Source organism: Crocodylus porosus, unplaced genomic scaffold (assembly GCF_001723895.1).
Source record: "Crocodylus porosus isolate Cpor-Errol unplaced genomic scaffold, CroPor_comp1, whole genome shotgun sequence".
Classification (NCBI taxonomy): Eukaryota; Metazoa; Chordata; order Crocodylia; family Crocodylidae; genus Crocodylus; species Crocodylus porosus.
In genome coordinates, this window is record NW_017728931.1 from 97,864,282 (window position 1) to 97,876,362 (window position 12,081).

At 37.9% G+C, this 12,081-nt stretch overlaps 1 protein-coding gene across 1 annotated transcript in view; it reads left to right on the forward strand.

Annotated features, from left to right (window-relative positions):
- FOXP2 (forkhead box P2) overlaps positions 1 to 12,081 on the forward strand; it is a 638,779-nt gene that overhangs the window by 608,998 nt on the left and 17,700 nt on the right. Inside the window, exons 17-18 of the mRNA XM_019543407.1 lie at positions 173 to 242; positions 1,045 to 1,208. Of these exons, the coding sequence (XP_019398952.1) occupies positions 173 to 242; positions 1,045 to 1,208 (234 nt within the window). The remainder of the gene's footprint in view (positions 1 to 172; positions 243 to 1,044; positions 1,209 to 12,081) is intronic.

Below are 12,081 nucleotides of genomic sequence, written 5' to 3' on the forward strand. Positions count from 1 at the left end.
TGGTTCTATGATATAGATAAATCATTGTAGCCTTATAGACTGAAACCCCCAACCTCATTTCATTTGTCTTCTGAGCTGAAAAGCCAAATATATAAGTGCAATATTAAGCCCACTGAGCCACCCAGCATCCCTGACTTTCTTTTTAAACTTTAAACAAATCATTTATTTTCAGAAGCCCAACGTTAGTGAAAAACATACCCACCAGCTTAGGCTATGGAGCAGCTCTTAATGCAAGCTTGCAGGTAAAAATGCTAACCTATTCCTTTTGTGTGTCTGCAGCATGTTCTTGTGTGTGATGTACTTTATTATTGACTGTTACATTATGGAGTATAGCTATCCACGTTTATGTTTATATGGACATTGTGGTCATTCTTGATAGTTGGGCTTATCATCCAAGTGAGTTGTATTACCTAGCACGGCAAGAAGTACTAGTTCTAATTCATGCTACTTTTGATGTGAAGAAGCAAGAAGGACACCCTGTGGCAAAATCTGGAACACTCAGTTTTGCTGCAAATGTTAGATTGATAGAAGCTTTTGCAAATGCATGTGGGTATGCATTAATATTTATCCAGGCTGTCATAAATGATTTCACATCATAGTGTTGGGGAACATGGTGCTCATGGCAAAAACTTTAAAGTTTAATTATAATATATAATTTTTATGCATAAGAGGCAAATGTCAGGACTTTTTTATTTTGAGTTAAGTTCTGGTCATTTTTTAAAATATAGCAGCTGACTATGTTATAAAGGAACCATGTCTTGTACAGAAGGACTTGGGTTAAGTTATATATTCAAAGTTATAAGTACAAGGACCGAATGTACCGTGCATGTCATGATATATTTACTAGTTCAACGCATTTAACACAACGAGTAAACTAGTAATACAGTGACTGTTATAACCAACTTATGACAATAATTGTGAATGGTATGAAAATTTCCACTTCTTATTTGAACCAAATAAAAATGATGTGTGTGTGTATGTATGTATGAAACCTATTTAATAGTTATATGGACTAAGGATTTTATACTTTACTTTTTTTGCTAGGCTGCACTGGCAGAGAGTAGTTTACCATTGCTTAGTAACCCAGGACTGATAAATAACGCATCCAGTGGCTTACTTCAGGCAGTCCATGAAGATCTCAATGGTTCACTGGATCACATTGACAGTAATGGAAATAGCAGTCCGGGCTGCTCTCCACAGCCTCACATGTAAGTGCAGTTAGCATGGTTTTTAGAAAAAAAGCATGTATTTTTGTGAAACTCCACATTACTGAAAGGTGTGTTGAAACATGGTAAGTACAACATGAAACTCTGTTTAAAGTAAACAGTAAAATGGATGCTGAAACTCATTGTTTCATCTTAGGCTTATTTATTATATAGTGACCATTCTTTAAGCCCCATCATGTAAATGTTTTTTAGTACTACCTTTGCCTCACTAGCAAGTGTATAACACTGGATCCTGTGGGAAGGATACATGTGCATGTGTGTGTGGACATTGTCATTGCTTGGTCTGTAAGGTACAGTCAGGTCGTGTTGGAATTAGTTGTAATTTTAACTACAAGTCTCTAAACCATTTATGAACTGTAGTGGAGATATTGCCCATTTATATAAACCGTAAAATACAAAGTTTAACTGTTACCCACAGTTTACATAGAAGCTAGTAAAGTGTAACTTTTTGCCTGTCTTATAAATCAGTGTAATTACATATTCAACTTTAATTACTGGTGCGTCTGTATTGGCAAGTTTTATATGTTATATTTTATGCAAGACTACGATTCCTATTAATATTTAGCAGCTAACTATATCATTAATTACTCTAAAATCTTTCCCCTACCATCTTTTTAATGGAGCTGAGAGAGTGGAAGTATTAAAAATTGATGTATTGTGGATTTCAGAAATGTGTCTGAAGCTTAAGAAATGCCTGGCCTTAATCAGTGGTGTCAAATGTGGCAGCTTCTTGTTTACTAAATAGTAAACTATGTACCTTGGAGGTATTGTTTCCCAGGTTATTTATTTAATAATTATGAATATGATATTGAAGTAGACTCAAATTTAAGTTTACCATAGGATGAGGTTTCTTTAATCTATATGTGTAATTAAGTTTTCAATGTTCTCTGTATTTAAAATAACCAACCTCTTTGTCTTTTTATCCTTACATTTTCTCTTCACATTTTTCATGTTCATTTTAGTTACCAGCATAGTATTGTTTAGCCGTAATAATTGAGTGTAAGCTCTCTGTTTTTCTTCTTGGATGTTACTGGAAAATTTTTATTTGACCTTTTACAGGCAAAAGGTATTGACGGGTTTTGTTTTTTTTCCTTTTTCTTTTTTTATTATTTTGTTTATCAGGTTAATATATTTATACGATATAGAAATGTTTATCAGGACATATCTAATTGTTTTATTGCACAATTCTTTCATTGCCATTGAGGGGGAAAAAAAACATACACACTGTGAACATTAATGTGTTTTATCTGGTTCCAAACCATTACTTTTTCAAAATGGAAAAATTTGTCTTTTGGAAGTGTCTTTAGATGTATTAAATAATACAAAAGAAGTAATAAAACTTGAAGTAGAAAGAACATGAATATATGCTCTTGAGAGTAACACTACTCTAAAACAAGTAAAGTGAGCAATCAGACAAAAGTTTTTATATCCCATGCTTTATGCTATCAACCATTCAGTGGGTAGCTTGAGGCCTTTTACTTTTAGCAGTTCTCCTGAGTATGCTAATGCTCTCTTCCTGTATAAAATGCCAAGACAATAAAACTTTAAAGAGCAAACAAGAGTTACATCATGTGTGTTAAAAACAGCTATTTTACAGAAAAGAATGACAATTGCTATTAGAGTTGTTTTGTCACCATTCGGCAGATATGTTTACGTATGCTGTGTACAGCATGCACGTACAATCACATACGTTATGTATAGGTATTTATGTCTACTTGTTGTATGATTATGACTGTGTTGTATAGATATGTTTAGGGCTAAAAAAATTGGGTAGTATAGCAATTTTTATACCTGTTAAAAGCGGGGGGGGAAAAAAAGAAATGTTCTGAAATATGGTAACAAACACAAATTACTTAAACTGTATTCATTTATTTGCATGGAGATAGGAAACTCAGCTTCTGAATTCTGGTGTATTTGCCAGAAAATTGTTGACCTCAGGACTTATTAGAATGACTCCTTTGAAACTTCACTACCAGCCATTGATTTGGATATGCGGGTGACTACAGACATACATAGAAATTGATTTGATCAGCAGGTTGCAAGATCACTAAGGCTAAGTACAGACATTCAAAAAGCCCAAGGCGGAATAGATCTAAGTTACGCAGTTTTCTGTAAGTGCGTAGTTTAGATCAGTAGCCAACAGAACACACGTTTGCCTTTGGAGGAAGGAAGTAGTGGCAAATCTTAGACATGGTTCTGCCATACTTAAACCAGTCTATGTGTTCCAAACTTCTGTTCTGGTATGGGTACTGTCCCATTTCCAATCACTTATACCAGTAAAATTGTAATAGCTGTACCTGGCCTAACTTAACACTAGCTGGCATGTTTATACAAGATGTTTACTGGATGAAAAACCAATTAACTGCACAGTAAACATCTTCTGCCTACACATATGCCCCTATTAGGCTGGAGTAAGCTAATTTACTCCACAGCAGCATAGTACATGTAAATAAAAGTACTATCCTGCTGCGGAATAAAGAACTCCTCAGCAGTGCACATTTAAACGCTGCCCCAGCCGGCTGTGGTACAAGGGTGCCCCAGCCGGCCCCTCCACAGCATGTTGAGCTGGGGTAGCAGCCCAAGGCTGGCAGGCAGACCCTCTGCACCCCCTGCCAGCTGGGGCTGCTACATCCCAGCTGAGTGCTACAATCCTGGGCACACGTGAAGATGCCTGTCCAGGAGCAATAAACTCCGGAGTTTATTCACGTGCATTAATATGAACGTATCGATGCACCCGGTCAGAAGTTGTATGGACCCATCCACCCCTCTTCCATACTAGATATTTCACTGGTATTAGTTTAAGGTTAGAGAGCTCCTACCAGATAATTTTGGGGGGTGATCTTGCTTAGCCTGTCTCTTGCACACAAGTTGCTTCTGAAATTATCTGCCAGTATAAGGAGTAACATGTACAAAAGGGAAACATGAGCTCAAGAAGATTTTTGAAAAGCTGAGGAAGAGTTTAACAGACATAGACTTGTGACAGGGGTGTCAATTAACACCCTTAGTTCCTCCAGCCCACCATGAAGGCAGAGGACTCGAGGAAAAGGAGAGCTCACTCCTGATTGCCCACTCCCTTCCAGCCACTGTATCTCATCCCCCACTTCCCAATTCCTGCCCCTTTCTGCTAATGGGGCAGAAGGCAATAGTTGAGAAAATCAGGACACAGGAGAAAAAAAATGGAATGGAGAGAAAAGAAAGACTGAAATGAAATGAAAGGGGAGGTGAAGATACTTATATTCAACAACTCGTATTTCATACACAATTTATTTAATACAACTGTCTAGTATTTTAATTGAAGGAAGGGATACCAGAAATCACTCAAATGGATATTTTACTGCCAGGACCATCCAGTTATTTGTAAATATAAGTATACTTACATGATGTAATCTGTAGTTCTATCCAGTAAAGAGCCTATACTGGAAATCACTATGTTGGTAGATTCATATTAAATTGTTTTAATAGCTCAAATTTAACCATGTTACAAACACCAGGAAGCAGTGCCAAGTGCACGTTCATCAGCCAATATTTGCATGCTTTGAGTATGCATGCATTGGCAGACAAATGCTTTTTTTGTAGTTTGTAATTACTTATGTATACTGTATTAGAGAGTGGAGACATTATTCAAATCTTTGGATCAGAACCTTTCCCTACAGATTTTTGAGATCCACTAGCTGTAAAGAAAGAAGTTGTTTGGAGTGGTCATGCTTAAAACCTTTCTGATTGCATTTTAGATAATGAGATGATGTAAGATCAGAGTTTTGCAAGATTCCTTATGCTGTCGAAACATAGAGAATAGATGAGGAACATTAGCAAACACAGGATAAGGTTATTTAGTCATTTACAGTGAGCTCCTACTAAAATGTTTTGCATCATGACCACTGATACAGTAAAAAATGATGCTACTCCCATGGTCTCATCTGGAGCCCAAATTTCATGAGAGCTGCTCAGTAAAGTTTGACACTATTGCATCCAATTTTTGTCCCTGATTTCAAACCAGTTTTCCAGCTGGAGGATGAACAGTACCTCCTTGACATAAATATTTTGTATGTTATGAAATACTTAGCATGTGTGTGCTACTCTAACATTCAAAATTCCTCTAGAGCTAAAAACAATTACTTTTTCATTTTAAATCAGAATACAGAGGATTGTTTCTTCCCCTTTTTTTCAGTGTAGAGTTCCACCCGTCTTACCTGATCACTCTTATTTTAGATCCATGATAAATGTGTTTTAGATATACAGGGATGCCAGGAAACAACAGTTCTTAAAGTCATGAGTTTTAAAGAGGGGGAAAAATGTCACTGATGCAGTGCTATATATTGTTCATCCTGAGTGTTGGGTTAGGGTAACTGAGAAGTTGGGAGCAAAGAAGAAATATTTCTGTGGCAGTATATTTTTTTTTAAATGGCATCTCTTTGGTCTTGCTCAGCAGTTTTTAAATTTTGGAATAAGTCCTAGTGGATGTGGGTCAATGAGCAGAGAGTAGATGATGTGGTCAGGGATGTTCTATCAGTATTTACATCTATCAGATTGCTCTACAGTTTCTTACACAGCTGTAAGATGTATGTATATAGTGCACTCCACTTATGTGTATCCCAGATAATGGTATAATTTGCTCAACTGTTTAACACAATGCCAATCTCACACTTTTTCCAGTTGCTTACATTAAACAAATATTGGTTATCTGCATAGAATTACTTAAGTGCATAGCATCCTGTAAGCCCACTATCTACTATGTAATAGAATTGTACTCTAGTTAGCTGCCTAGAAATGGTAAAGGGAAGCAGCTGTCAAAGGACTGCTATTAGAAGCCTTGAAATTCGTGGGAACTCATCAGTTTTAGGGCTGCTATCTCCCTTCCTTTCCTATACATCTAACGGCAGCTGTGAAACAGACTACTTCTCATTGTTTTCAGGGTTTTCAGTAGCAGCCCTGAAACAAACTACTAGAAGCCTTGAAAATCAGGGGAGCTCATCAGGTTGCTGATACCAGAGCACTGACAGCAGTATAAACATAGACACAGCTTTAAAAATTTTTTCTACATACCTTGAGGTAGCAGGCACGGCTCGTCATCGCTGTGATGCTGGGGCACATGGACCATCCCACAAGAGTGCAGGGGACCCTCCACATGCTCAGCGGTGAACCCAGAAGTGGATCAGAAGTACTTTGGCCATGGGGAGACCCTGGATGCCCACCCGCCCCTCGACTCAGGAGGCACCACTCCTAGTCCACTTCCGGGTCTGCTGCCAAGCACACTGGGGAGCCCCCCGTGCTCCTCTGGAACACTCCATGCACCCCAGCATTGCAGCATTCATGAGCCCCTGCTACCTAGAGGTATGTAGAAAAAACATTTAAAGCTGTCTCTTATGTCTGAATCGCCAAATCTCTTGAATTAATTCAGAGGGTTCCAGTTCAATTCGGAGAGATTAAAGGGTCCTCTGATTCAATTTGAATTCAGAGATTTGGCCATTGAATTGGGCCAAATCTCTGCCAAATCAAATCAGAGACCAAAGCTTCGCACAGCCCTATTGAGCTCCCCTGCTCTACACTATACCATGTAGAAGTGCATAACCTTGGGACTAAAAAAACCCAACAAGATTTACAATTACCTAGAGAACTTGTTCAAACGTAATGTAGACAATACTCATTAATACTGCACTTTCAGTGTGGCAGGGGGAGTAGTGGCCATTAATGCGATCATCCTCCCCATGCCAAATTCCCAAACCCCGAGTCCCACACTGCCAATTGCACCCAGGCCATGCCCCCTCCCTGCATCTGGATCAGGGCAGGGCTACATCCCCTCTCCCCCTTCTCTTACAGGGCTGGGTTGGGGCCAGGCCACACCTCTTCCCCTCACCCCACTGGACCAAGCCACACCCCTCTCCCCTCCAGGGCCAGGTTGTGGTTGGGCTGCCTCCTGGTCCCCTCTGTGTGGCCAGATGGTGCTCACTGCAGCAGCCAAGTTCTGGATTAGGGCCACCAGTGGGATCCGGCCCCTGGACAGCCAGCCCACTACCCATCCAGCCCACCAGGGAAAAAGGTAGAGTACCACTGGTAGAGTACCACTGGTGTACAGTATATTTTTGTGATATTTGCTATCTGTAATAGATATACAAACCTTGTATGTATGCATATAATACCTCTCCTGGTAGTAAAAGCATGATATGTGTGTGTATATAATATGTTTTATTAAATTAATTGAAGGACAAAGGATATGAGTAGAAGAAATGGTGAGGGGTAACTAGACTTTTAACAGAAGCTAACATTAGAAACTATATTGTGTATAAAAAATTTCATATAAATTTGGTACTCCCTTACCATTTCTAAGAGAATGTTGTGAAAAAGCCAATCCATTGATATAACTTTACATTTTTTCTGCCATCTGACTGTCTGAATTGATTGTAGATTACAAAATGTCTGCCATCAAGTGTCTGAAATGTAAGACAAATCAAGGCAAAATTCCTACCGACTTCAGGCAAGGATTTCAATCTGTGACCCATATAAGATCCCACTGCTTCACTGGGATTTATGCAGGTGAAGGGGAGATCATAAGGAGTGTACTCTCCTTTCCTTCCCTGACTTTCAGTAGTTATCCCTGACTTTCAGTAGTGTAAGTGAAGTTCTTAAATATAACTGCAAAAGTACCAAAAAAATAAAAAAACCCACCAAAAAAACTCAAGCAAAACATCAACAACAGCAAAAACCAGAATGACTGCAGTTAAAACCAGATGGATTTCAGGGAGCTTATTGTATATAAGATTTTTATTTTCTCTGAGGCAAGTAACAAAACTGGACAGGACATGCAGTAGTATTCAGGAACTGTGACTACTTTTTGCCTCAGGTGCATTGTGAACTGTGAGGAAGTTGTATGTCTAGTCACTGCAGCAATGTTTTCATACTAGTGAAGTAAAATGTGTTCTAGAGTACAACACGAAATGCAGGCTATGCAGATTTCTGTGCAAATATAACATTATTGGCATTTTTCCCCTCTAATAGTATTTTTTGTTAGAAGGTAGAGTCTCTAAAGTGTTATTCATCATAAAATAGAATAACAAGGGTCATTTAGAATCAAGTAACTCAAACCAGACAACAAAAGAATGTTATGTATTTAATGCAGAATGTAGTTATTTTTTTCAAATTACTTAATGATCTACATATTCAATACTGTCACCTGTGAGAATTCAGAAATCATGCACTGAGTCACAAGACTGGCTTGGTGCATGAAATTGGCTTTAAACTGTGGGGTTTTTTGTTGGTGTTGTTTTCTCAATTAGGTCCTCTGGATTTTTCGTCTGAATTTTGAACTTTCAGGGTATAGTTGGGTCATGTTTTCATGCTTTTTTTCCCACACCTAAGAGGACTAGAACCAATTTAGTTTTGTTCTTAATGGAGGGTAAGATTCTTATGGGAAAATACGACTTCAGGAATTTAAAGATTTCAAGAGAAGCACTGCATATTAAGAGAGTCATAGTGAAATCATGAGAATTATTAATACTGCATTTTTTCATATCTATATCCTGACCTCAGTATTAGTGTTGATGCAACTTACTCTTGGAGGCTAGTGTTTTATACATCACTGTCAGAGCATTCAGGATCTTCCATCTCTCTTGAATTTGATACTGTATCACTTGAATCATCACCAATGTCCTGGTCAAATTTGGAAGGGTATGAAAGTTTCTTCTGTGCCAGTTTACACAGCTTCATAATAAAAAAGGTCTCTGTTGAACCATTTTCATGCTCCTTTGCCTGTACAATAGCTGAAGGTACTATACGTTCAATAGTCCCTAGTAAAAAGCAGTAGAATAAAAATGAAAATCAAATCCAGGACCTTGGTTGTAGCTCCTGAGCATTTCAAGTGAATTGGCCACACTTCTGTGACTTGAAGTATTAATATGCTGTCATGGGTCACTCTGATTTAATGCCAGGAAACTGAGTGCATCTGTTGACCATGTGTACAGATGTTGTCTAATGTATCAAGTAAAATGGAATTCCACTTAATTGTGTAGATTTAGGGAAGAAAAATTCAAATTGCTCATATTTGTCTAAAAAAACAAATTGGTCATCTTGCATCTATGAAAAACTGAAAAAAAATGCAGTTCTTAAATGGAGGATAATGGGCAGTTTGGTCTTTCCTCTAATTCTGACTGTTGCTGGCTAAGTGAAGAGGGCAGGGGAGGGGGGCTGACAAGGGAAGTGGGGACGCTAAGAATCCTACCATTTGAGGTTTTGAGAAATGTCTTCACTTTTCCCCTCATTCATGTCCTGGGAAAGGCATGAATTCATTTATGAAAAAAATCTAGCTCTTTAACAATAAATCCAGATTCTTAGACTTGGATGGTTTATTGTCAGAAGTCTTTTCCAGATTTGGTTATTGATTTTAAAGTAGTAGTGTGGAAAACAAAAGTAAAAGATTTCTGAGAAGTGTGTTCTTATAACCAGCCCAGTACATCACTAGTTCTTTTTAAGACTTGGAAGGGAAGAGAGTAGGGATTAAGGCTGAGATAAATTGGACAGATTAACATACCATACTACAGCCAGCTTTCCACCTCCTCCAGTTCTGCCCTAAGATAGGAGGAGATTCACCTCAGCATGCTTGATTCATCCTTTCTATTTATATTCTGCCATCATCTCCTCTCACCCCCCTTTTACCTTTCCCACTCCTGCCCAGACGGGATCTTTTCTCTTTGCAGTTCCATCTGCATAATCATCAAACTTTTTATTTTTTTTAACTTTTTTTTAACCTTTAAATTTTATTCCCAGAGGCAAATGTGATTATTCTGCTCTAAGATCATTTCACTTTTGAGGTGCTTCAGTTTGAAAGCATTCCATTGTCAGGTCGTTCCCATATCTGATTATTCCACTCCCCTACTGTTATGCTTTCACACCACTTACAGAAGGTTACCTATCATTCCAGTTTTATCCCTTTCATTTCCTTGTTTCTTTAACTTCATAACATTCCAAACCCCTGTCTTTCCCCCTTTTTATCATCACTGCATTGTCCCATCTGATGATCCCTCTTCATTTACCTCGAAGGCTTGATCTGTTCCAAGAGTCTGCTATGATCCAAGTTTCTTGTTCATTGCATGAGGCTTCATATAGAATATAAGAAAATAAAATATGGAAACATGACAGTTAATAGGGATGTACTGAGCTTTATTAAATAAGCAAGAAGCATTTAATTGAGCCAATGAAGATGCAAGCTATTGTTGTGTATCCAGTAACCTCCCTCATTCTAAGTATTTTATTTTAATGCCTGTTGACAGTTTTGTTTCATACTCTCTTACATGTAAACCTTGTAAAAGGGAGGAAAATAATGGGCAAGCAACCTTTATGACAATAGTCTTTTACATTTTAACCTGATATTGAATGAGTACCATTTAAGAAATGTATAGATTCTTTTGGGTTGTCTGTCCCTTTGTCTGAACATATTCAAATCTAGACTCTGTCCAGGAGCATACATCTCTGAAATTGGTGTCTCTCTATCTTCCACTGCCAAGCATTTGAAAGTGATACAAATCCACTGAGTTTATTGTTCCATTGCAGTTTTTATACCACTTGGATCTTTGCTATTTTGATGATGTTTTGGATCTCATTATAAGAAGTTCTTTAGAGTGATGACTCTGCCTCCCTAATGTTTGTAAAGTGCCTAACATACTGTTGACATTATGGCAAACACTAAATAATCAAGTTTTGATCAATAAAATATTTCATTGCTTGTATATAAGCTGATATAGTTTGTCACCAGTTATTTTTACTATAATTTCCTATTCTCTTATTTTCCACTTTTGCATCATTTTATGTTGCATTTCACTTCAATTCTCTAGTGTTCAGCTCCTCTTCTCATCAATTTTCTGATCTTTCTAGACTGATGTTTTTGTTCTGCACAATCGTTACAGCCCTTTATCATTTCCCTCCTTAGTTGCTTAAATGTTACATGTCTTACTTTGGATCAGTAGTTGCTGTGTCTTTTTTACATTATTCCAACCCCAATTGTTGCACTTTCACAATTCATTCTCTTGCTCTTGACAAAAAGATCACTCCAGAGATACAGTGCCTTCAGCTGCCTTAATCTGAAAAGTGTCAGATCCCCATAGCATGGCTTGTGGAAGTTTATAGACTCCTATGGGGTTTGGAAGAATCTTTGCAGAAGGAAAGGAGATGTTGTTCTGAAAACTTTGTGCCATTCCTGTTGTGAATTTTTAACATTTGGGCAGGGTTCTCATGAAGTTCACATAAAGATTCTGTATTGGAAAATGCACTCTCATAAACATATGGTGTATGTTTAAAATACACATGTCAAAGATGCACATACATGCAACACAATTTTGTAGTTTCAGAAATTTATATCACAGCTGTTTCCTCTTTTCTACAATAGCAGTCAAATTGAGGAATTACTAGTGCCAGTACAGATGCATTTTTGGAAGACCGAGATTGTTCAAACAATTACGGCGTTTATCAGCATTCGATACTGAAATTTAAAGTTGGAGTAATTCTAATATTATCCCAGGCTTTTTAAAGTAGCCTATCTTTATTCAAGGCCCAATTCTGTGCCTGAAAAAAATCCTTTTGCATTTTTTTGGCCACCATTGAATGTTAGACACAAATATTAGTAGTTTCACAACTAACTACATATTCCTGCCCATAGCATCCATCTCACTGCTAGGTAGCTAATTATAAGGTTCCTTAATATTTATACCAACAATTTAGTATTAGTGCATGGGGAACTCCCTTCTTGTTGGCTGGGGAACTCCTTTCTTGCCAGTACAGAGGCAGAAAAGGATCTTGGAGTCATCATTGATGCCAAGATGAACATGGGCCGGCAGTGTGGGGATGCAGTCAGGAAGGCCAACTGTACCTT